General features: G+C 38.6%; 9 protein-coding genes and 1 long non-coding RNA gene across 15 annotated transcripts; 4 read left to right on the forward strand and 6 right to left on the reverse strand.

Moving 5' to 3' along the window:
- Positions 1-886: 886 nt before the first annotated feature.
- Positions 887-2,070, reverse strand: LOC124336452 (putative OPA3-like protein CG13603). Of its 4 annotated transcripts, none has more exons than XM_046790268.1 (3): positions 1,975-2,070; positions 1,725-1,890; positions 887-1,543 (listed from the first exon to the last, which is right to left on the reverse strand). In XM_046790268.1, the coding sequence occupies exons 2-3, from the start codon at positions 1,858-1,860 to the stop codon at positions 1,008-1,010; spliced, it is 672 nt and encodes a 223-aa protein (XP_046646224.1). In that variant the 5' UTR covers positions 1,861-1,890; positions 1,975-2,070; the 3' UTR covers positions 887-1,007. The 4 variants fall into 4 exon arrangements, with proteins under 4 accessions (XP_046646224.1, XP_046646226.1, XP_046646225.1 ...); XM_046790270.1 differs by having other exon boundaries at positions 887-1,114; positions 1,176-1,543; positions 1,725-2,015; XM_046790269.1 differs by having other exon boundaries at positions 887-1,096; positions 1,176-1,543; positions 1,725-2,013.
- Positions 2,071-3,385: 1,315 nt separating this feature from the next.
- LOC124336703 lies at positions 3,386-4,732 on the forward strand. The gene is made up of 2 exons (XM_046790484.1): positions 3,386-4,179; positions 4,319-4,732. The coding sequence occupies exons 1-2, from the start codon at positions 4,057-4,059 to the stop codon at positions 4,730-4,732; spliced, it is 537 nt and encodes a 178-aa protein (XP_046646440.1). The 5' UTR covers positions 3,386-4,056.
- Position 4,733: 1 nt separating this feature from the next.
- Positions 4,734-7,305, reverse strand: LOC124336604. Its single transcript, XR_006917112.1, has 7 exons — positions 6,733-7,305; positions 6,514-6,661; positions 6,029-6,422; positions 5,684-5,947; positions 5,207-5,555; positions 5,045-5,126; positions 4,734-4,932 (listed from the first exon to the last, which is right to left on the reverse strand). It is a non-coding gene; the product is annotated as an uncharacterized LOC124336604 (long non-coding RNA).
- LOC124336259 lies at positions 6,258-7,925 on the forward strand. The gene is made up of 7 exons (XM_046789997.1): positions 6,258-6,430; positions 6,494-6,670; positions 6,729-6,894; positions 6,985-7,140; positions 7,218-7,444; positions 7,526-7,683; positions 7,741-7,925. The coding sequence occupies exons 1-7, from the start codon at positions 6,258-6,260 to the stop codon at positions 7,923-7,925; spliced, it is 1,242 nt and encodes a 413-aa protein (XP_046645953.1).
- A 35-nt stretch (positions 7,926-7,960) lies between these two features.
- Positions 7,961-9,618, reverse strand: LOC124336373 (39S ribosomal protein L4, mitochondrial-like). Its single transcript, XM_046790150.1, has 8 exons — positions 9,408-9,618; positions 9,243-9,300; positions 8,968-9,179; positions 8,795-8,898; positions 8,576-8,696; positions 8,405-8,514; positions 8,272-8,345; positions 7,961-8,198 (listed from the first exon to the last, which is right to left on the reverse strand). The coding sequence occupies exons 1-8, from the start codon at positions 9,483-9,485 to the stop codon at positions 8,053-8,055; spliced, it is 903 nt and encodes a 300-aa protein (XP_046646106.1). The 5' UTR covers positions 9,486-9,618; the 3' UTR covers positions 7,961-8,052.
- A 193-nt stretch (positions 9,619-9,811) lies between these two features.
- On the forward strand, positions 9,812-13,599 carry LOC124336194 (cytochrome b5 reductase 4-like). Its single transcript, XM_046789901.1, has 8 exons — positions 9,812-10,188; positions 11,313-11,483; positions 11,557-12,294; positions 12,372-12,623; positions 12,777-12,831; positions 12,908-12,997; positions 13,063-13,233; positions 13,310-13,599. The coding sequence occupies exons 1-8, from the start codon at positions 10,152-10,154 to the stop codon at positions 13,362-13,364; spliced, it is 1,569 nt and encodes a 522-aa protein (XP_046645857.1). The 5' UTR covers positions 9,812-10,151; the 3' UTR covers positions 13,365-13,599.
- On the reverse strand, positions 13,271-15,192 carry LOC124336515 (transcription initiation factor TFIID subunit 13-like). 2 transcript variants are annotated; one of them, XM_046790355.1, is made up of 4 exons: positions 15,046-15,191; positions 14,091-14,971; positions 13,766-13,936; positions 13,271-13,545 (listed from the first exon to the last, which is right to left on the reverse strand). In XM_046790355.1, the coding sequence occupies exons 2-4, from the start codon at positions 14,184-14,186 to the stop codon at positions 13,369-13,371; spliced, it is 444 nt and encodes a 147-aa protein (XP_046646311.1). In that variant the 5' UTR covers positions 14,187-14,971; positions 15,046-15,191; the 3' UTR covers positions 13,271-13,368. The 2 variants fall into 2 exon arrangements, with proteins under 2 accessions (XP_046646311.1, XP_046646310.1); XM_046790354.1 differs by lacking the exons at positions 13,271-13,545; positions 13,766-13,936 and having other exon boundaries at positions 14,391-14,971; positions 15,046-15,192.
- A 164-nt stretch (positions 15,193-15,356) lies between these two features.
- On the forward strand, positions 15,357-16,893 carry LOC124336413 (mediator of RNA polymerase II transcription subunit 4-like). The gene is made up of 5 exons (XM_046790218.1): positions 15,357-15,556; positions 15,850-15,964; positions 16,018-16,137; positions 16,198-16,369; positions 16,446-16,893. Exons 1-5 carry the CDS (start codon positions 15,489-15,491, stop codon positions 16,745-16,747), a joined length of 777 nt encoding a protein of 258 aa, XP_046646174.1. The 5' UTR covers positions 15,357-15,488; the 3' UTR covers positions 16,748-16,893.
- Positions 16,894-16,930: 37 nt separating this feature from the next.
- LOC124336415 (beta carbonic anhydrase 1-like) lies at positions 16,931-18,220 on the reverse strand. Its single transcript, XM_046790220.1, has 6 exons — positions 18,079-18,220; positions 17,930-18,014; positions 17,725-17,864; positions 17,423-17,662; positions 17,279-17,364; positions 16,931-17,217 (listed from the first exon to the last, which is right to left on the reverse strand). The coding sequence occupies exons 1-6, from the start codon at positions 18,169-18,171 to the stop codon at positions 17,094-17,096; spliced, it is 768 nt and encodes a 255-aa protein (XP_046646176.1). The 5' UTR covers positions 18,172-18,220; the 3' UTR covers positions 16,931-17,093.
- Positions 18,180-20,916, reverse strand: LOC124336198 (zinc finger protein 107-like). 2 transcript variants are annotated; one of them, XM_046789908.1, is made up of 8 exons: positions 20,831-20,916; positions 20,609-20,774; positions 20,343-20,552; positions 20,150-20,266; positions 19,947-20,089; positions 19,756-19,825; positions 19,603-19,689; positions 18,180-19,525 (listed from the first exon to the last, which is right to left on the reverse strand). In XM_046789908.1, the coding sequence occupies exons 2-8, from the start codon at positions 20,750-20,752 to the stop codon at positions 18,764-18,766; spliced, it is 1,533 nt and encodes a 510-aa protein (XP_046645864.1). In that variant the 5' UTR covers positions 20,753-20,774; positions 20,831-20,916; the 3' UTR covers positions 18,180-18,763. The 2 variants fall into 2 exon arrangements, with proteins under 2 accessions (XP_046645864.1, XP_046645863.1); XM_046789907.1 differs by having other exon boundaries at positions 20,609-20,878.
- Positions 20,917-24,366: the final 3,450 nt, after the last annotated feature.

A 24,366-nucleotide genomic window follows, 5' to 3' on the forward strand; every position in this document is an offset into this window, starting at 1 on the left:
GGAACAGCCAGGCCAAGGAACTTCTTTTGTCTTCAATCCAAAAATGGCGGATGTGTTGTGAAAAAAGCCACGTGACCGAGAACAATCAACACAATCACGAGGTATCGCCATTTCAAAAGTTAAATTGACGAGAACAAAAACTGCGACCATGCCAGAGCGAGAAAATGGTCAGACTGAATTCTGCTGACCTCGTGTAAAACAAAATGGAGGAAAGGGGTTGAGAAAATTAAGGGGGAAGGGGGAGAAAAGCGCCACCGGTAGTTGGGGGAGGGGAAACAAACGAATATTCTAAAAAAGGAAATATGCAAATATTATGTAAATAATTGTGTTTATTTCAAGACTCGTGAAATTGATTGACGTCATGGATAAAACAGTGGCGTCTACCTTTTTGAGATTTCTAAGGTATTCTGATGACGCGTTTTAGGCAAAATGTTCAACGTGAAAACCTTTTTATTTTTAGTTACCACAAAAGGTTTCCAGAGTTACATCGTTTGCTTGACAAATCTCGTGTCTTTTTCTGACGTTAGGCACTATAACAAGGGTTGCATGTTCCTAAATTTAGGTACATCTGCCGATCTGCGAACACGTTCTTGGAATGGAAATTATTTTTGTACATTACCCTGGCAGCGTCGTCACTAAAATTAAATTTCAAAGTTTTACAGATTTATAGATATACCAAAATATTCTCATTTTTTGATCAGGTGGGTTTAATCTCTTTCGTCTCAATCCTTTTAACACACTTTAATCACAAAATACATTTTTAAAGTTTACTGAATAAAGTTATATGAGTATATTTTTAAATTCCCAATTGAACAGCAACCGAATGGTTTTTGGCGCTTCTGTGAAGTGCGGGGTAGCAAAATTTCGCCCAATAAATAGCCAAATCAAACTTTTAAATTATTCTGTATTCCTCTCATTTCGCACTATGTTACATCTTGGTTTCTTCTTGATAATTTCCAAGGGATACAAATGATTTCAAAAACAGAAACTGGGATCTGTTTCACAAATTAACTTTTAACAATCAGAGCTATGGCTTGGTGCACGATCCCCCGGCGGTGTCCGGCGAACGCTTCTCCAGTTGTTCCACATGCTGAGTCTAGGGTAACAGGAACAGCTGAATTATTGCTGGAAATGGTAGATGATGAGGCTTTATTGTCATCGTATTGAGCCTCTACCTTTGTAACGTTGACTGTAGATTCTTGAGATGGTGGTGGAGACACGAATTTGTCTTGCAGGGCCAAACAGAGCCTGTTGATCTCCCTTAGTTGTGCGTCTTGGCGACTGGCTTCAATTTCCATGTCTCGTAAACGGTCCAATATAGACTCCAATTCATCACGACGAGCTTGTTCAATAGCGGTGTCTTTTTTGTTTCGCCGAACCACTTCGGCAGTGACGAGAACAGCTCCGGTGATAAAGATAATTCCTTCACCCAATAGGGTGCCACCCAACTCAATGGCCATCGCTTCATTCAGCTTAGGGATTTCGACAGCCTTTCCCAGGTTCATGGCCCACATCTTAATTTTCATTTCACATCTGTGATAAACTGATGATAAAAAATACAAAAATCAGATAAGAGCCATATTAATTGCAACAATGGAGCGAGTGATAACACTCAAACATTCTTGATCGAGAAGGAACCAGTCCATAAAACAAAACACTAGACATCTTTTGCTGTAAAGAAAAAGTTTGTATTTGAAAATTGAAATAAGAAAATTTATAGTTACATTGTGCTGGAGGCATACAGATGTATGTCCTGAAAAAATAAGATTGTTTTGCTTTCTCCTTGGCCAGGTTGGCAAGTGGCTTGGCCAACTGTTTGACAACAAGGGCAGCTAATTTAGCCACAGGCAGTGCCGACATTGTGGAAAATTTGTTGATCCGTCAAAAAGTCTTATGAATTATTAAAGTCCATGTAAATAAATAACCAGCGTAACTTTTTCTTGAATCTTAAGAGAAAAACTTTATTCGCCTTACTTGGTTTTTCTACCGACTCCAAAACACACAAACTTCGTCTGCTAGAAAAATAACAACATTGCCAGAACTTGACGCTGAGCGACTGGAATCGCTGGATTATTTGTCTAATCGGAAATTCAGGATCGAAGTTCATAGAGAATGAAGTTCACTAAAGCAGGAAAATAGTAGTAGCAAGTCCTGACACAATGGTGGGTCTAACTTTATTGAATTCAAAACTGAATTTGTGCAAAGTCACACGTAATTGCAGTTGAAAGGTACAAACTTCAATCGGTAAACGCTAGTAATCTGATATGTTATACAAGATATTGATGCTGTATCGGAATATATGCTGTGGTGGACGTCTTCCGGCTAAATATGGGTCGGCCAGGTTTTTATGTATACAGGAAACCCTTGTCCGGAGGGACCATTATTGGCCAGATAATTAAATGACGACAGACTAGGGCTCTAGGCGACCGAGGAATAAGCGCTTATAAAGAAGCGGTGAGGGGAGGTAACATTCCCAAAAAAGATACGTTACTTGATTATATAAGACTCCATCCCTTTTACACAGTTGACCAGATAACCCTGCGGTACCTGAGAGCGCGCGTGTTACACCTTTGGGTAGTACCGGTGGCAGTTTTCTGACGTCAACAAGTCGGTGCGTCATGACGTGTAGCACATCACCCTATTCTTAGCAGTTCGCATAGCAGCTATTATTGTATGAAAAAAAAAGCCGACTCAAATCGTATCTCGTGATGCGATGGCGGCCGTTGTCTTGATGATGGCGTGCTGCCTAGGAGATATCGTGATGCCGAATCGAGTCGTTTTCCCACTCGTTTTACTTTTTTCCTTTTCTCAACCGACTCGTTTCTTCTCAAAGACACACATGTACGTCTTTTTGTCAAGTCTAGACGATTTGATATATACAGGCTACATAATACCTCCCACAAGTTTCTTTTCTTTTATCAGGGAAATAAAACACCTGGACGAGCGGCTATTTCTGTCACATTAAAAGACAGACCGGCGTCTACATTTAGGCACAGAAATTAAAGCGGTTCTCCGGTTTCCATTGATCACTCTCTCCTCTCTGTGTGCGTCTATATATATATTATATAGGTACACATAGCCCTATATGTAATTTTGGAAACTTTTTCGCACGGAGCACACTTTGCCCGGAGACGCTGCTTCTTCTTCTATCTCCTTTCTTGTGTGTTATACCGGTTTGACTCGTGCAACCTTTCAATTCACGACCGCCATCGAAACAAGCTTTTTTCTATATCGACTCTCTCTCTCTATTCTCTTTGACACAAAGCCCATAATACCCGAGCTGTGTGCGGATGTATCTTTTAAGATGTTGCCCCGTGCAACATTGACGACTCATATATCTACCGAAATAGCAACATCGCCCGTCATAATTCTGTAACGTCCCTCCTCCCTTTCGTCTTTTTTTTATATTATATGCGCGACTTTCTACCGAAATGACATCAACGTGGGGGGAAGAAGAAACGTATCAAAATAACAGCAACTGCCGTGTGCCATTCAGAGTGTCGGTCCCCAGCGGATGGGCTCTGAAACGGCCAGGTGAAAAGGCGCGTCAATCGTCTCCATGGCAACGAGACTCTATTGAAAACCAGGTAGTAGTAGATGTATTATCGAGCAGCCCCCGTAGTATAATATATAGTGACAGAGCTCTCTCGGGAACCCTTTTGAAACGAATGCTTTTTTGGTGTCTAGAACTTTACAAAGCACACAACTCTCTGTGCCAAAAGGGGAAAAAACAGCACACGTGAAAGACACAAGAGAGAGACTCTTCCGTGGCTTTTTGGGGTAACCAAGTACATATAATACTGCTGCCGGCGTCTGCATAATATTGTTAAGAGTTCCGTCAACCGAGTGATCTTTTTCCTATATAGCTGTGCCGAACCCTGTGCGGAATATTGGCTTCCGGTTTTATTCTAGTTGCTACTAGCGACCCGAAAGCACTTTTTTGCGGCAGTTATTTACACCTGGAAGCAGATTACATCTATACAGTGTGGCCGGTATAGGAGATCCAGGAGCCTTGGTCGTCGTGCAACATCGAGCACCTCATCCATCAAGGGAATAATGGACGGCGGACGGGAGAATGGATTCTTGGAAGACGAGGAATTCGGTAGCGAAGAAGAACCGGACGGACAACTTTTGTTGGAGATCATTCGCAAGGAAGAAGACCGAGATTTGCGCCAATTGGTTAGTGATGCCTTAATTACAGTTGCATCCGTCACGTTTGATATTATGGTTTAAAAAATAATAATAATAACTCGTGTGTGTAATACCTCGTTTTGGGCCGGCGACCGCCGCCCACGTTTATATGATGTGTCTATTATAGGTGAAACGTTTCCGCGATCAATGCCAACATCATCTGGTGCTGGACATCACGTCCAAGGCAGACCTGGGCTGGGGTGAGCAACAAGATCGCTCTGTTATCGATTACCTGGACGACCCGGAGAAGGTGGCGCTCTTCGTCAGCCCGTTGCAAAAGCAGAAAAAAGTCGGCGATCGACTCAGGTTCGATTGGGCCGTCGTTGGCAAAATTCTCAAACCCAATCACCCCGTTTGTTTTTTCATCAAAATCGAAACTATTAACGAACCGCTCATCCGTCCGGGACAATTCGACGCCGTCATCTACCCTGGATGTCTGGATCGTGGCACCAAAGATTTGCCACGTCATTTAGCCAAAGTGGCATTTTATTTCGAGAGGCAAGCCATCGCTCTATGTCAAGATCGATTAAAAGGTGGTTAAATATTAACAGTCTTGTCCAGTTGTATGAAATATCTAATGATTTATAAACGTGATAAGAGGTGAGACATTTGATGGAAGGAAACTTACTGAAATTGCGCCAGTTTCTGATCGAGAAAAATTGTCTAAACGAAAGTCGGCTCCTCAAACCAACACTGATCGTTCAACCTCCGGCTGAAGACGACGAGGATAATATCGAGCATCTGGAAAGTAAAAATAGATCGATATCGTTTAAAAAGGAAGGAAAAAAATCTAATCGTTATTTATAACCCGCATTCAAAAAGGATTGGCCCATCAATGGATCTACGTAGTTACCTATTCCGTTGAACTCAAGGACTATTACACGACAAGTGGATCCAAGAACAGTCAACCGACCATTCAAGACGAAATCAATAACCTGATTCATAAATGTAAAAAAGGAAAAAAAAATATTATATCTCGGCTAATTATTAAATCGAATCAACAAATTCGACTAACACATTTTTGATGGAAAAAGATGAAATTCTCAAGAAACTCAGCAGCAAATTAATGAAAGAAGACTACCAACGCGTCTTGAAAATCCTGAAAGAAGCCAATTCAGTGGTCGGAGACGAGCTGGAAAATCTTCTCGATCAGCTACAAGTAAACCCAGCCCATCCAATAAAACTTGCATCATTGAACACTGAACTCGACTATAATTTTTTCCAACAGGAAACAGCGAAACAGACAAAGTTGGCTGCCAAATATTTAACTTGTTTACGGCGTTCCGTCGAAGCAATTGAAAAGGTCAGGATTTTCCCGGAAACTATCAGAGGACAACACGTAGCTCCACTTGTCGACCTGCCGGCTATTTATCAAGGTAAATCAAGCGTGTGTAATGTTGCTACAAATAATTCATCACAACAGCCATCCTAATGTTTTCCTCCACATTTTTTTATTGGATTTAAAAAAAAAAAAAAAAAAAAAAATAACTACCTTTGGATTGGTCAAGAAGACGCGTGCAATCGGATCATCGTTATTGTGCGTCATGTAGACCTACCGAACTATGAGAACAGGTCCGCTTCTTTTCCGTCTCTCTATATATATTCGTATTGTTGGTTATATCTCCTGTGTCCGGGCCTGATTCGCGACAGCGCGATATTGGATTTCCCGTCTCCTACGCATTCTCTGATTTCGCCCGCTCGGCTTCATCCAACCGGGCGACCGACTGTGTGTCATAGAAGCCGAGAGGTCCCGTAACTGTTCGGGATGGAGGATAAAAAAAAGAGAATCTATACGACACAAAATTGAAAGAAAACTCTTCTTTTTTATCTTTCTTACGTGTTCATTCAACCTATTTTCATATTAATAGGGAGCGTGATGCGGCTGCCAGACTTCTATTCACCATCGGTAATGAGGTAGTGACCAAAATTAGCCAACACGCCATGGCGGTGGCCATCGATAAACTCTTCCTCAAAGGGCGGCCGAGAGAATGTGTCGACGACTTGGAGAAGATCTGCCGACGATGTCTCAATCGCTGCGTCGCCACCTACTTTCAGGTATTCACTGAATGAGTTATCAAAGCTCCGTACAAAGTCCTGGAAGTCCATCATTCGCACAACAGACCATGAAGTGGCAAAGGATCGAATTGAACGCGGAATCAGTTTTGGCCAATTTCCGGGCACTGGATTTACGCATAAGTCACGTCATTGACATTTGCGAATCACTGGAACAACTAGGGAGGTGAAGAAAAAATTAATAAATAAGAAACAAAAAATGATTAATAATAAAATGAATGGGCTCTAGGTACGGTGAGGGGATCATACCGGTGACATTCTGTACTGAAAGAGAGCGCGATATTGGCCAAAGTCTCACGAAGGCCCAGGACAATTTTGTTGAATTGGCCATTAATCTCGTCACTCACAATCGTGACAACATTTTCGACATTTTGAAACCGGAAGAATGGTACCAGGCCTACAATAGGTGAGTTCTAATAATTATCCTGAAGCATCGCATTTCTAAATTCTAATTTTGTTAACAGCTACCAAAATGAGACCAGGGCATTAGAGATTCATTTGGTTCACGACTTTGAAGATGCCATCCACCGCTGCAGCACGCTCTGGAATATCTACGAAGTTCTCATGTCGTTTAAACATTTGTATCGACGCCCACTCTTCACGGCCGTAATCAATTCGACTGCCAATCAGGTCTTGTTCTCAAAAAAATTCCCAGTCACCTCCTTCCGCCAAATTTGACTGAACCAATTTTTTTATTTTTCCAATATTGATGGGAAACAGCTCCTTAAAAAAGCTTCTCGAGAGGCGAAGGTAGCTTGCGGCATCAACTCCGGCGACCCGTGGAGCACTCCAATCAGCGCCACGTTAACTACTCAGACGACCCGGTTGGCCGCCTCCGCTCAACGTGCTCGAGGTTACCTCGATAAGATAGCTAAAGTAATAAACCAAATAATAATAGACTATTACGGGGGAAAATAATTTCGAACATTCTGCGTTTCGCCAATGTCTTCAAGTTGGTGCAAATGACGAGCTGGGCCGGAAGTCCTAGTTACCGAGAGAAGGCTCTATTACGCTGCCAGCAGGCTCACCGACTATTGGGCGAAGCCATCAAGAAAGAATTTGCGGATTGGATCGATAAGCTACATCTCGAAGTGGCGTTCAACACTAGTACGGCGCTCCACAAATCGGCAATCCGGCGTCACTTCAAGCGACCTGATTGGATTCAGTGTAACCTTGACGGGTAATACCTATGCATACACAAGAAAGATTTGGGAAGCTTTAAAATATTAACTTTCATCATTTGCTCCTCTTGACCGTATAGAGTTGTTTTACAAGTCATTCAAGCAACTGAAAGTTGGGATCGCCTCCTCATTGAACTTCCGGGCCAGGTTTCTTCATTGTGGAATGAGCGGAATGAGCTGCGTAACGTTTACGGATCCGTCTCCGCCTTGTGTCATTACTATAATTACATTGTTGAAGGTAATTGAACTCGTCTAAATTTCTAAAAATTAAAATAACAAAATAACTGTCGATCAGGAATGGACGAAATAGACAAAGACGCTCAACGGGAAGCCATGGTTAAGCTGGAGAAAGCAGTCCAACCATGCTTGAATGCACACACCTGGAAACAACTGATCCTCATTAAAAGAGTTGTTACTTCCTGCTATTTTGCAATGGAGGAAGTCGTTCAGGACCTTAACACACGCTATGCATTGGATTGAAATCATTTTTTTTTACAGAACCTTGATTTTGTAAGAAGTTTTCAAATCGCTTTATTAGAGATAGAAAACGATTAAGAAAAAAAAATAATAGTTACTTTCCAACAAAGACTACACACTAGAAAGCGAACTAGACGGAACTCAGTTTATATTTCGCTGTCGCCTCTGCTGCATCGTTACGATTCAGGTGGAACAAGATTCGCTCTTCGAGCCGTTCCACGGCTGAAAGTGTCATAACTAAAGTGGTGTGCTTCAGCATGCTAAAGACGTTTAGACCTTAAAAGAAAACACATGGAACGGTAGAGTTAAAATTAAGACTTGTTGAAATAAGCTTCGTCAAAAATATTACCATAAACGGGCATCAGGTTGTAATGGCCATACGCATCCGATGCGGCAGTTATGTTCAATGGCATGATGTCATGACTGCAAAAATATTTTATTGTAAGGAACTGAATCACAGTTGATGATGTTATGGTACTTACTCATCCACAAACAAAACGGAAGGTCCCCATCCACGTTCTTCAACGAGCGCTTCCAAATATTTTGGGTCATCTGTTGGTATATCTAATGATTCTACGATATGTAAATCGTCCTAAAATGACATTTACAATTTATTACAAGTCCATTGGCGAGAGCATTATCGACAAACTTACTTGAGCGAGCTTGGCTGAGAGGGTAGATCGAAGACCATTGAGCCGAGCGTTAAAACCCAGCATGTAAAAGTAGGGTTTGGGGGAGCGGGGGCCGTGAACAACCCCACCACCTACCCAGATTCTGGAAAACGAAAGACAATCAATTATTAGATAAATAGATTCGTATACGACCAATTTTCGACACTATCTTTTCGGGATGTACGGAAACATTGTTCTTACGGAGAACGGATGGATCCGTGACGAGATCTGCCACTGCCTTTTTGTGGTCTAGGCTTTCTACCACCTCCTCTAACTTCATAAGACATTTTGGTATGGGCGTATGACTACAAATGAATGAACAATTGAAAGAAATTGCATAGGTTAATGATATTTGAAACAAGTAAGGCTCATACCACATGACGATATAGTTGTTGCCACCTGACATTCTCATGGATGATGTCAAGTCTGGGACGTTCAGCAAACACTTCAGGATGCAGGTCAATTAAACCTAGCTTTTCCTCTTCAACTGTATCCATATTTGAGACCCATACTTGACGTGGGATCTTAAATTTGGGAGGGAAGGCCAATTTTCTTGAAGATATGATGGGCAAAGGAGGCCTGGTAGCTGTAAACATAACATGATTAAAATTGACAAGTGCAAGAGTGAATCAATAAAAAAGCGGCATACGGTTTATCAATGAAGTATCCAGGTTTTCTTGAAAAAGTGATGCATTGCAATGAATTGTCTGTTGATTCAAGCAATACGTTAGAGATCGTTATAAAATGTGTTGAATTTATTTATACTTTACGAAAAACTCATGATGACAATCTCAGCTCAAAAATACAACTGTACCTTGGTAGGAACAAAGAAACATCGGGCAACCCTCAGCGATAAATCGGTGACTGTTTTGTTCATTATTTTTACAGCCATTTTATCCAGTTAGAAAATAGAACGACTCAATTTTATTAACCAGCTTCGAGTTAATTTTTCATAGTTCCTTCAAACCAAACAGACTTGGATGTCGGAGCTCACGATGTGCGGCCGGTTACAAAAGTAAAACGTCGTCTGCAGTCAAACACAAGTTTCGAAGATTGTCAAGTAAAATATTTTCAAATATTTTATTGGATGATACAAAAACAAAATATGAGTAAAACTAAATATATTTATTTTATAGAATTTCAGTAGATATGGTCTCGATATCAAGATGAAAAATTTAAGTTGTCACAAGCGTGTCAATGTTGTTTATAATGCAGACGAATTTTCATTGTAGAAGCGACGTGTTTACTGTTGAGAGGGTATTTTACTCCTTTATTTTTGTTTTTTATTCGAATTTAATATTATTATTATTAAAACACGTTGGAATTTATACATGCTGCTTAAGTAGTGCAAAGCAGTAATTCATGACCCACCCATGGCCATTTTTTCCATTGGTGGGAAAATACCTATCGGTGAACGAAATCAATCGTGGATGAAATGGTCGAAGTTTAATTTCAATTCATACAATCTTAACATTCTCTCGCAGTGAATTTAATCAATATAGTGCAATCTGGAAGGGAAGATCACATTCTAATTTCAATCACAACTTTAAAAATCAAAATGGATAGCCTAACTGTATCAAGAGCTTCAGCCACAGGTTGGTTTTATTTTAAATTATGTGTACTTTATAGTGTACTTAGCTTAAAACCTGCTAGTTTATTTATCTTAATTAGACAAATGTGAATTTTTGAAGATTTTGACTACTATTTGCCATACACTGGGTGCATGTGGCAATGGCAACATCTGTCTAATTGAGTGCAGTGTCATGCAGTGTGTCAGATTTCTCACCACTTAATCACTTGTAAACCTTCAGTATCATGAAACTCCATTAAAATATTTGCTGTAAAGATTATTGACAGATAATCAAGGAATTCAAAATTTAAAAAAAAAGAAAAGAAAAGAAATATAAAAGAATGTAAAATGCCTCTTTTAAAGTTTTAAAGTTTGGAGTGTGCTTAGTCTCTTGGGGCTCTGTAAGATAGAAAAGCTTTGTAGAACACATGTATCTCAGATCAATACTTTTATCTATTGATCCTACCACAGTTTTCTTTCACCAAACTCTGTCACGGCTTGCTGTTTCTATTTCTCCTGTAGCACCCACACTTTGCTTTTAAGCCTAAACGCAAAAGATTTGATGGTACTCCAGATTTCGAGAATATTGTCGATTGTTTTGTTCGTTTTGTGGCGTCTTTGTTTAGTGACTTGTGCAACCGATGCATTACATCTCTTATTGAAAGAGAACAAAGGGTTCAATTTAATGAATTTACCAAGAGCTGATCAGTAGTTTAGTTAGTTAATTCAAGCTAAGACCAAAATTAGCCAATAAATTGAACTAGTTTATTTTTAGTCGCATTACTCTACTAGTCCACAGTATTGGCTGAGGCTAATAAATAACAGGATCACGACCGGGTCGGCAGTCATCAATGGACAATCATTTGATTCTAGTTCGCTTTTTATATTTGACCAAGCGAGGCTAAAGAAACTATTGATCGAGCGAGAGTTGCGCAGCCCATTCAGTACCCTCCTACTTCTCATTTAGACCGTCCCCTTTTCGCCATCCCGTGTCTTTTAAGTCTTTCATGGTGGTGCACGCGTTTCAGGCTTACAGCCGTGAATGACTTGGACGTGATCCCGCAGCTCTTGAGCCAGTCTTGTCACGGCCTGCGCAGCCACTGCACCTTGACTGAAACATGTCTAATCTATCCACTTCTGCTAACACAGGAAATCCGCGCAACAAAACTGCGCTCAAACCAGGACGTTCCCTCATGGATTGGATCAAACTCACCAACTCATCTACTGATCTCAGTGGAACGGGAAATCGGTTAAGGGATATCTCTCCTAACGAACTCGCTCAGCATAATAGCAAAAATGACGCTTGGCTGGCCATTAGAGGTTCTATTATTTAATGCTTTTCTTTTTTCTCCTTCCTAATGATCAATTATAATTTTATTTTCTTCAAAATAAGGAATGGTGTACAACGTAACTTCTTATTTCGAATTCCATCCTGGCGGCGAGGAAGAGTTGTTGCGTGGTGTCGGGATTGACGCTACCGATTTGTTCGATGAAGTCCATAAATGGGTAAACTACGAATCGATGCTGAAGAAATGCCTGGTCGGAAGATTGAAGGCGGATTCCATGCTGCCTCCAGTCAAACGCGCACAAAGCAAAGTTATCGTTGGAAAGGGCTTTCCTGCGCCTCCTCCACCCACTCTGTCGATATCGACGCCTTCTATTGGAGTTGTCACCACCGATTGGATGCAGAACTCCACCAGCGTCACTGTTGTCCTTTATACGCGTCAAAAAGGACTTGACGCACACCGGGTGTCGACGTCTATCGACGGGAAACTTTTCCGTATTCGTATCTACAGCGACGATTGGTCACGCTGTTACGATTATCAAATTCACTTAGCCGAAGTTGTCGAATCTTCCTGTAAGGTCACAGTGTCGTTGACAACGGGCAAAGTGGAATTGGTATTGCGCAAAATACAAACTGCACTCCATTGGCAGAAATTGGGCGATTTGGAGGACGTCAGCCAAGGGTTTCAGCCGTTAAGCCAAGCCTCACCATTCTTCCGCCAGGCCACTTTAACACGCAAATTGCGCGTTAATCACAATGTTTTTCTATTCACTTTGACGTTTCCTACTGGTCAAGACTTTTACGTCCCTGTTGGTTGGCATGTTCAACTCAAACTATCTCTGGAAGGTGATTGCACATATGCGTGATCTTGAATGGATAAGGGATTTTTATTTTTTTTTTATTTTCACGTTTCTAATCATTAGATGGAAGTGAATTAATCCGTAGCTACACTCCTGTTGTTTCTGATCTTTCTTCGTGCAAGACAACAGACTGCCCATCTAAAACTGAAGCGTCTACATCGCTTCAGTTTCTAATCAAAATCTACCCTGCTGGACCATTTACTTCGGCATTGGATCGATTGGCTGAGGGTAACAGCTCGATTGAAGTGAGTGATCCAACTGGAAACTTCCTAGAATCGCAATTAGAGAGCAAGAATGTGGTAGCTATCGCCGCTGGTACGTATTAGCATTGTTGGACGACCCCCATTGTTGTCTTGTCTTTGTTGACATTGTTCTGTTTATTCATATTTGCCCTCCCGTGTTATATTAACAAATAGCAAACATCTAAAGTAAACTAAATTTCTTTTTTTTAATAAATTAAAATTCCAGGTACGGGGATCACGCCATTAGTCAGAATAGCAATCGATACCTTACGCAATAATAGGTACCCCTTTTGAAGTTTTTGTCCATTAATCTCTTAGGAACTAAGCTCATTTGAAAACCAATTTTGATTAATTTAGGCATGTTATGTTACTGTTCTTCAACCGAACCCAAGAAGACATAATCTGGAAAGAAGAGTTTCGGGAATTAGAACTTAAATATCCTGAGAAGTAGAAAAACCGAAATTTCATTCTAACCTCACATTAATGATACATCTATATCAATTTTTCAACAGGTTTAAAGTATGGCACGCATTGTCTGAGCCGGATGAAGAATGGTTAGGTCTTCGAGGCCGAATCAACAATTCTATACTAGCCACAACTATTTTAGGTAGGGATTGTCCTGACGACGGTTCCAATTTTGCGTGTGTTTGCGGACCGTCAGACTTTACTTTGGAAACACTCAGGTGATACATTCTTTGAAAATTCACACGAAATTTTGGATTGAAAAAAATTACGAAAGTTTATTTATTGTTATAAAAGGTTGCTGGATGCTGCAGGATATATAAATGAGGCCGTTCACGCGTTTTCGGGATAGAAAATTAGGAAACGCCTGCATATTTGACTTCATCGAAAGCTTTACGAGCTTTCTTCAGCTCCTCGTTCATGGTTAGAAGGTCTTTGACGCGGGCAAATTTACGCGTGTCCTTGCGAACTAAAAACACCATGTCTTCAACTTGAACTCGGCCTGTCCGTCCAGTTTCCATGGCCTTGTGCGTCTGAAGTAGTAATAATGCAAATAGTTAATGTCAATAAAGTCATTTGCCATGTTATAGAATTCTGATCAGGTTGCCGACTCTTTGTGAATTGCCATAACACGATGAAACATTTGCATTTGATTTCAAAAATAAACATTTTTGCATTCTAACTTGATAAATAAAATTCAAAGATAGCAAATCAGATGTCACAGTTTGAAAAATTTTTTAAGGTATTACCTACCGTTTCAGTGATGTATTCAATAACAAGGTCTTCCAGCAGATCAACACTTTCTGTATAGGGATTTTGATCATCACCAAATCCAAACATCATGCAACGAAGTTCCTTGCTGAAGAGGCGCTTTCTGCCTGATGAAGTGGATCCATAATGCAAATCAGGTTCATCATCATCAAACTAGAAATTGAAACATTTAGAAATTAAATGAACAGTAAAGCATTAAAACAAATTTAAATACAAAAATTTACACTAACAATATGTTATATGTACCATCAAAACTTTCAGCTGGAAATTACTTAAGATTTAATGTAACTTAAAAGAAGAAAATTACCTGATCATAGTTTTCATCTGGATTTTCTCTTTCTTTGCTGTCTCTTTCTTTCTGTGGGGACGAAGTCAATGAAGTATTCACCGAGGGAGAAGACATTTTGAAATTTGATTACTAAACGAGTAAATGTTAGTGGGTTGGAGAATTTTCGAGCAATAAACGTCAAAAATCAACCACTGCAGAAGACACTAGGTAGGTTAGTAACGAAAACGGTTGCCAGATGGCTGTAAAAGCACTCTTGTACGTACTAAAATCTGCTTTCTTGTAAAAAAAATACATTGCGCGGCGCCTGATTACGCATTCAACATTGAAAAATGTTTATTGGTTACAAAAAGCCAGAGCTATAGCTCTGCAAAAAGCGTCAAAGCGAAAATTTCTTCGATTTAAATTAGTCTCGTCCATTTTCATTCAGTTTGAAATCTCCAACGTAACTCGGCTTTTCTACGCCGTTAGCGTACATGGCAACATCATACTTGATTCGATATGGTTTATTGGAACCTTGATTGTAAAATAAGGAAACAGTGATACGAGCTTCTACTTGTTTTCCGGGGTAAAATTTTTCAGAATCCTCGATCATCTTGCGGACTTCAAATTCGAAAGATTTGTAGGCACTGTTGTTGAAACTTTTGTGCATGGGGACGAGATTATTTACGTCCGATCCCGATCCTCCAAGCATTTTGGCAATGATATGCCCGGCATGATAGTCTCCTTCTATACCTAGTTGTTTTTTCTGCTCATTGTTTATGGACACTGTACTTCCATTTCCAAAATTTTCCGACCGAACAACCGCATAAACTTTGCGATACTCGTTCTTCTTCTCCAAAACCTTAACTTTGACAGACTTGTCATTCGACATTCTTGTAGACAGGAACTGAACCAAGAATCTGTAACACAAAATGTGTTTTAAAGTCCTCATAACTGGAGATTCTAAAGTCGAATTGCTGGACTATATACTCACCCAAGCAAAAAAATGAATGTCTTTTCACTCTTTCCGGAGTTTGTTTTTGAGAAATTGCTCGGAAAACTTTGGGCGGGTCAGGCGATCAAGAGCGGATTCCTGCTGTCTGTTTATGTTTACGAAATTCGATTCATAAATCGTCGCCAGTGTTGCATTATTATACACTTCAAATATATCTCATTACTATTATATTTTTTAGTTTCTTTTAACGAAATCACGTTGTAGAGCGGTGATTCGACTCCGAATGAATCCATAAATAAAGGATAAGGAAATTTAAAAAAATACGTGGTCAGGTTAAATCTAGATATGGCAACCTCACTTCTCTAGTTGTTGCAGCCGCAGCCGAGCCGCATTCAAGAAAAACTAATTTTGATTGGAAAGTTTCACTTACACTTACCTGTTTTTGTAACTATTTCTATAACAAGGAATAAAAATAACTAGAAATGACTTCTCAAAAAAGTACCAGAGAAGTATTGCTTACTTGCATCGACGATATCGAAATCATCGCAAAGTAAGTTTTTCTTGATTTGGCTGCCTTTGTTTGTCGACTATTTTGATCACGTAGTGCAATTGTTCTTCATTCAAAATTTTTTTAATGAAAGTTAAAGCCTCAGATCTATCTATTGTTCATTAGCATGATAAATTTATTTATCTTATTAGGTAATCATAACATTGTTTACCTGAAATTCAGAACACTTTGTCACACTCGTTTGTAGCAGACACTGTTTTGAATTTGTTTATTGAATTTGAATCTTCCAAAATATAATTGTCACTGTACTAAACTTAATCATTGTAATTTATTAGGGAACTTTTGGACAACTTAATAGCCCAGAAGCAGCAGAAACCTATGAGTACTGAACACTCTCAACTTGTTGAATTGGTCCTTCAAAAAGACACTGATCTAAAGGCAACACTTAAGGTAAAATTATTTTTTTGTTACTTTTCTCAATGCTAATTCTTTCTTTTATTAAGTTGGCTGAAGAACAAGGTGTATTACAACAAAAAGTAGTTGCCTTAGAGACAGAAGTTGAAAGGCATGATGTTGAGATTCGAAATCTTCAAAAGCAGCTTAAGGAGGCAGAGCAGCTATTAGTAAGCTATTTTTAATTATTTTGTTGTTTTTAGTATTTCATAATGTTATTTTTTTTTCAGGCTACTGCAATCTTCCAAGCTAAACAAAAGTTGCAATCGATCACACGGGCGAATAACAGACCTGTAAATTCCGAAGATTTGATAAAATTTGCTCACAGAATATCGGCTTCCAACGCTGTTTGTGCTCCTTTGAATTGGCAGCAAGGAGATTTACGCAGACCATATCCCACGGGTAGGAACATAATTTTTTTTGTTTTGTTTGTTAAATTGTTGTCCAGTAGTTTATGTTGTTTTGTGGTGGTTTTCAGATATTGAAATGCGGCTAGGATTTTTGGGCCGTCTTGGTGAAATGAATGTCAATGGACACATGAGTTTTCCAGAACTTTTGCACCGTCCTAATCATTCTTTGCAGCAGGGGTCTTCAGTTCCGAATTCTCAAGCAGGCACTTATAGTTGGTTATCTCAAAATGACCTGCAAATGCCCTGTTTGTCAGTTTCACACTTGGGTGTGAGTGGTGGAATGGATCACAAAAATCCCAAGAAAGAGAATGAAGATGTCGACGTTATGTCTACGGACTCGAGTAGCAGTTCATCTTCCGATTCTCAGTAAACACGTGAGCAAACAATTTACACTCTGTATCCTGCGCGATTGCTTAATATTGTTGGTAACCATCCTGTATACTATTCTACTTTCGCATTTCTTTTTGAAAACCTTCCTCATTCAAAGGTTCGTAAAATAGATAAATATTTGTGCAATTCCTTTTTCGAATTGTTCAAATTCTTTCCCATTATAAAGTTATGCAACAATTTATTTTATAGTTAACTTCTCACTATTTACAAAATAGCTTTAGAATCGAACTCCCCATATAAATTCAGGAGATGTGCGTCATCTCTATAAAAATACCTAGATTTCCATATATTCTTCAGCATAATAACCCGAGGCACGTCGGTTAAGGTCACACAAAGTATTCGCGTATTTCATCGAGCAAATAATCGGATGTCTCTTCGCTTATCTCCACAAACCGTTTTTGCTTGCGGCTAAAGACGTAGATGTCTCCGGTATAGATGTCGAACCATAACCTAGTATAATAAATTTCAACATTAAACACTTACGAGTAAACGTTTGATACATGATACATACGCGTGAAGGTGTACTCGCCCCGAATTTATGGCACTTTGAATGAAGCTATAACTGGCAATATGCTGTAGTTGTTGCAATGTGTTGAGCTGAAAAAAGATAACCCAATTAGATTTGTAGACATTACATAACTTGGCATAATTCTACCTGTGAGAGCTTATCTGTTAGACTAAATTTATTGTCAGGGTCTATGTAGGCAACAAATTGTCTGAATGGTCCCTCCATTGGGAAAGTCAAGGGCTGTTGGAAACCATGCACTTCTAACCTCTCAAATTTAGTTAGAGAAATACTACCATGGCGATGAAGCCAAGCTTTAAGTGGAGATCTCTCGAGAGTTCTCATGTTGGTTTCAATTCCTTTTTTAAAACTATACAATAGGTTCATAGCCTGAAACAAAAGTTGTGTCATTATGTTTATGTTATCATTTAACAAGTTTATGGTTGACTGACCTTGCAATCTGAGTGTCCACAAACAACCATGTGCTTCACATTATTTACAATGCACCCCAGCTCCAGGGCTGCTGGTTCAGTGGTAGCTGAATCAATTCCATACAGCTTCGAGTGAGGAACCAGGTTACCAGCATTTCTAACTTATATTTACAATGTCCAGGAATATAAAAAAGCAAGTAGTATATATACTTGTGTTTTAACATACCTATGAACATATCACCAACATCTGTTTGTGTAAATCGAGTTGGAAGCATTCTGCTGTCCATACAGGTAAAAAACACTGCTTTTGGCTAGAAATATACGATTATTTTATGTTTTGTATGAAAAAAAAAATAATAAAAAAAAACTCTTTACCTCAGGTCGATCAGCAACTTGTTTAAACTGTTCCACCATTTCAGTTCGATACGTTTTTCTGTATTTAAGGATACCTTTCAATATTTTGTCCATTTTTTTTCAAGTCCACGTTGGAATGTCGACCGAAGGGATTGGGGCGACGATAAATAAGGTGCAAGAGTGTATTTCTTGATGGTCCAATGGTCCTGTTATGATGAGTGTTTACGTTAGTTCAACAACTAGATACAACCAGAGAGACAAGTAACTCCGTTGCCATGTGACTGCAAGCAGACGTTTTTATCGTCGGCTGAGGATTGATGTTTCATGCCAAAATCAAAATAGATCGGTTGCGCGGTACTGCCAGCAACACAGCGATTCGTTTTTTTTTAATTATTATTTCGGTGAAAATTCATTGCGTAAATTGCGGCGGCACCTTTATTTATTATTTAATATTGCGTTAATTGAATTCTTATTTTTAGGAATTTGATAATAGATGGCAGTCATATCATACAAAAGCCGTTTTTTTGTTTTGTTTTGAATCTTTGTTTGTGTATGAACACGGAATAGCCGTAAGCGGTATCCTTATTAATTATTGAAAAAAAAAACATGTTCAGGCTACGTGACGTTTTTGTTTGCTTTTGTATTTTCACGACATAATTTCAATAATTTCATTTATTAAACATAAAATTGAGCGTTTGAGATGCGGTTAGCTCAATTCTTCGAGGGCGTGACCAAAGACTTCATGTATTGCATAATCTGCTGGATGCTCTTTCTTTGTGTGTTCAGTCATCTCTTCTTCGCTTTGACAAACAAATTTGCAAGAAGGACAAGATTTCCGCGCAATACATTCAGGAATATGTGAATCCAACTTTTTCTTTGAACTAAACTTCTTCGAGCAATTTGGACACTGGAGAGCAACTGAAGCATCATGAGTTCGCGCGTGAGATTGTAGGTTTGAGCGACTGGAGAAATTTTTATCACAAATTCGGCATGCGAAAGGTTTGACTCGTTCGTGCAATGCTACGTGATTTTTAAATACATCTTTGCGTTCGAAAGTTGCTGTTGGAATACAAATTTCACAGGTATATACTGACTTTGCTCTATGATGACTGTTTTTCAAATGAACGTTCAACTGGATCTGGTTAGTAAAGGATTTGTTGCATTTTGAACACTTCAATAAAAACTCTGATGAATCGTTACTCTCACGGTGATTCAAGGCCTTATGGTAACTCAGTCCATCAAGACTTCGGTAACTCTTACCACATTCTTCGCATAAATAAGCGGAAGTCTTATTATGTGTCTGCAAGTGACGTTTGAGATCTTGAGGCCGCGAGAATGACTTTCCGCAGGTTGAACAGTTCTTTTCTTTATTGGACAGTTTCGGTGCTAAAGGTTGATTATCCAGTTTAGTGTCCTTTTCTAGCGTAAAACACAATTCAACGTTGCCTTTGCTGAATTGCTTTTTCGTCTTTAATTATAAAAAATAAAATAAATAATAAGTAAAATTGATTATCAATTCCAATGTAAGACTTGTTATAAACTCACGTTTTCATCGTTTTTTAATAACACCAATTCTTTCATTAATTCAAATATGGCCTTCTGTGATGCACGGAATCTATCAGTAGTTGAGAGCTACTCTCGTGTTCGTCAATCATACAGATTACAATAAGAAAATGTGAAATTCTACAATAAATTTACCTCAGTGAGAACAGAGTGTGCAAGTTCTAATTGAAACTGCCAAGACATTTGTGCACTTGCAGACTCACCCCTAAAAATCATTTAACTAGTGTCATTCATAAATCATGTATTTATTTACCCCCACTATTCAAAAGTAACAACTATAAACTTTTGGAAAAATAGCAACTGTTTTTTTTTTGTTAATATCTTACATTTTTGACACTAAGCCAGTTTCAACCGTAGTGTCTTTAATAAGCGGACGAATTTCGTTAAATTTGGGATGATTTTTATCACCAATGAGTTTATAGATAACATTTTCACTTGTTGCAATAAAACAGCCTATTTGCTTCAGTCTCTGTAAAATAAAACAGCCTTATGTTCATGAGTTGTAACAACAAATCAATAAAAAACTTACCTCAAAGGCTAGCAATCTGTCTTCTTGAGTCCTTGAAGTTGTAGCATCAGCCACAATGTGTACACTTATTCCATTGCTGATCAAATCAATTGCAGTTTGTTCCACACAAACATGTGCCTGATAAATAGAGTTAAAAAATAATTGTTAAGAATTAAGGTATATTGTAGTTATACAGATGGTTATTCAAATATACCTCAACTCCAAAAAGAATAGCACACTTCAACTGTCCATTACATGTAGTTTTTAAAATGTTTTCAACTTCTGGAACAAACATACTGAATTTTGTTTTAGCAATTGTGCCAACAGCATGTTGAATGTTGATTTCATTGACAGTGCTTCCTAATCCTTGAGGGTATTGTTCTGTTACAACAAGTGGAATTTCAAGTATTTTAGTTGATTCCACCTAATAAAAATAAAATTTGGTGATTGTATCAAAACTGTATAGACAAAAGAACTAACCAGTTTTTTCGCGTTTGAAACCACATCCGTAAAGTGAAACATTGCAGGACGGAACTTTTCTTGTAAATCACACATGAAAAGTGCAGTTTTCCCTTCCGGCATTTTGCCAAATTTTAAGGTTTTCACCATACTGTCTTCAGCCATGATGAATTAGAATTTCTAAAAACTATTTTACTTCTTTAATATCTGATTGATTACAAAGCTGAGCTGATAGCCTGATACCTGATAGCTGATAGTTATTTTTTAACAGTTGTTTACAGACGATGTTTACTAAACTGCAGCATTGCATGGATTCCACAAAAAAACCGGAGCAAGTAAGTTTAAAAAAAAAGTTTAGTTTTTCAATCTTAACAAAACAATAGCTCAAAATTGCTGTATTTCCTATTCAATATATTAAAGAATAAAGCTACTTACAACAAACCTATTGAAAAACATTAAAAAAAATTAATTGAGATAACGCAATGGCAATGCTGACTTTCAAAATTTGTTTAAAAAACAAAATTAATCAACACGTTCTGGGACGATTTCTTGATATTTTCTACCAACACATGAAATCCCCCCCCAAAATTTGACGAGGATCAAGATAATGTTATATTGTTTTTAGCGTCAAGCAAACTCAATTTCAAACGATTGGTGTTGACGAAAAGACAAATAGTGTCCATAGACAGTCTGGGAGCTGGGCGACAAAAAAATGATTATAATTTAGCAAAAGGTTTTAGGCTAAAATATGGTTAGGAGGGGGGTATGACACACACGAAAAGTCACGTCTGTCAACTGGCGGCCGGGGCGTTCAAACGTGACGCGATCCCGAAGTCGGCGGGAACCGTAAAAAATCAACTTTGTTTAGTAAGCCCAAATCATATCTAAAATGCAAGCTAACATTATGTTGATCAATAATCTCGCATGACAGACGTCAAATTACGGTACTATAATATCAACAGACCATCTTAAAAATTAATAAAACCGTAAATTTTTACATTATGTTTAGAAAATACACTTTTTACATTAAAAAATAGGGAAACTCTTGATTTATAATAATCCCGGTAGACAGACGTCGATATCTGAGCCCTTGGGGGCACCAGACGTCAGTGTGTAACCAGAGCTATAGAGTAGACTCGGACTCTCGGAGTCTATAGCTCTGGTGCATGGTGTATTAGTCTGGTGGGGGAACTTATGGTTGGAATCGGCTATCTCGGCTGAAGCATGGACTACTTTAACTAAAGGACGGGACTCTTCGCCTATCTCGCCGTGTTAAAGCTAGTCGGGTGGGGTTTGTTTAGGAGATAATTAATGGAAAACATCAATAAATGCAGTTTTTTTTGCTGATTCCAACTGTGTTTATAAATCTTAGTAAAAAAAAACTAATTAATAAGGTATTCTATTACTTTCAGGAGTAGGGGTAAAAAGACAAAACACCGGTGCCATCTAGCAGCCAAGCACCCTAAGCTCTCAAGAATATATGCCACAAGGTAAAAGAGAGTTAGGCAGCTATGTGAAAGCAATAGAGATAAGAGAGTGTGTCTCTTTCTCTTGGTATGCACGAATGGGCATCTGCTTGCAGACTTCCAAGAGCTTAGGAGGTTTGGTTCCTAGATGGCACCGGTGTTTTGTCTTTTTTCAAATTTTTCCGTAAAGTAATTTGCAATATCTCTATAACCGTACATTTTAGGTATAGGGACATTAGGTAACACAATACATATTTTTAAATTTCGATTCCGATTCTCCCGGAAAAATTTTTACATGGCCGACATAGTAAAGGCCGAAGAGTCCCGTCCTTTAGTTAAAGTAGTCCATGGCTGAAGCCAGTGGTCACCTATGATCAGCGCTGTCTGGTGGACAATTGGGTGAAATATGAGCTATAAACGGTTTGAAAATTTTCTAAGTTCGATTGCACTTTGCTTATGTACTTATAAAGCTATAAAATCGTAAAAAATGAGTCAATAACAGTAATTAAGTATTATTTTTCCAGCTTAAATTATTTCAAAATTAATAGACAACAAATATGAAAAAAAAGAAATGAAGTAATTGGGATCGAACTTTGTTATCCAGGAGTCGTAGCTCGTGACTCCAACCACTGCGACAACCGATTGATATCGGCATACTAATATGTTAAATATGTATACTATTTTACAGACGAATTATTTTACAAAAGATTAGTATTTTGGTTCATAGAGGGCACCGACAATAGGTGACCAGCCCTGCAATTGGCTGTTAAGAATTTTGCCTTTTGCACTAAGCTCCGCCTCATGTCCGGGAACTGGCTTCATTCGAGATTGCCGATTCCAACCATAAGTTCCCCCACCAGACAAATACACCATCGTCACCATGTCTGGTGTAACAGTATTTCACGTAATTTTACTCATTAGTGGATACCGGCAACGCTGTATCCAGGGCGCTTAATTTTAAAAAAATCTGGTTTTCGTGGGATAAATTACTTATTTTCAGTAAAACTGTTTATTAAAACTCAAAAATTATTTAATTTAACAGTTATCACTTGTCTGATTATTTGGAATACGTGTTTTCTTGGTTTTTTGGTTCGTAGGCTCACATATAAAAAATTAACAATAAAGGCATCATAAAAAGGCTAAAATTAATCATCCTCGGAATCATCAGCACTATCGTCGTTACTTGAACCATCCTCCACTTCTCTGTCTTCTTCATTTTGGCACAAAACAATGTCTTCCAAGCAAGAAGGAGCCATTTCACCTTCCAACCAATTAAGAAAAAATTTTCCCTCAGTCAAAAGCCATCCGGAGTTCTCTGGACGATAAAGAACTGGTGAACCAGGACAATAATTAGTCAAGGGCTCTGGAAAGATTAAATGAAATATCGGTTACCTAGCTGGTTCCAATTCCGTAGCGATTTTTGTTAAACTACAGATGTAATTAGTTCTCTTTATTTTTTGAAGAAGAACTGTTTGGCAAGGGGGGCATGTTACTGCCGTCAATCCCTTTGATTTCTGAGAGAGGATTTTTTTTACTTGGTTTAAACTCCTTAAGAAAAGCAATTAGACGGGCTTCATTCACTGTTGACGCCGCAACCTGTCTTCCTCTTTTAGGGAAGATTTCACATGTGACATTTCTCAAAATAAATATGGTTTCGTCACTTAATTCTTCAGAAGTACCTAAGGAGGCAAATGCGTTTTGATATTGACCATATCATTTTGTAAAACGCCAAACGGCCCCCTTCTTTCCCCTTTTAGAAAAAGCGGGATTTTGACTACATCCGGTGAATGCGTGAAACCCTAGCTGGAATCGCTTTTGATAATTGTGAGCCAATGTGTTTTCAAATTTTATTGATATCGATGTATCGTAAAGAATTATTGGCGATAACTCCTGCTTCCATGCACAGTTGAATGCCATCTTTAAATTGGTGCAAATTTCTAATGGCAATGGCTAAAACTTTCGAGTCGGTGGTTCTTTAAACAACCGTAGGGCATGTTTTCATAATGGCATGTTGTTTTCTTGTTGTCTGGGTATAGGTTTGTTACATAATGGTGAGGCTTTTCTCCGACTGTGGATAGTCTGTTCCCTGATTTTTAGGAATTGATGATAGCTACAAACATGGGTTGGACTCCAAGTCAGATGTAGGAATTTCATTTACACTTGCACTTCTGCTGTGTGCATAAAATAATCTCATTCTGAAATCATTTTGTATTGCTTTTGGTTGTATAGGTTGGTATTAATAATGTAATCCGTTCACTGATTTGTTCGTACTGATGGCTCATCCAAAACATCATGGATTGGATTCCAAATCAG

Source organism: Daphnia pulicaria, chromosome 4 (assembly GCF_021234035.1).
Source record: "Daphnia pulicaria isolate SC F1-1A chromosome 4, SC_F0-13Bv2, whole genome shotgun sequence".
Classification (NCBI taxonomy): domain Eukaryota; kingdom Metazoa; phylum Arthropoda; class Branchiopoda; order Diplostraca; family Daphniidae; genus Daphnia; species Daphnia pulicaria.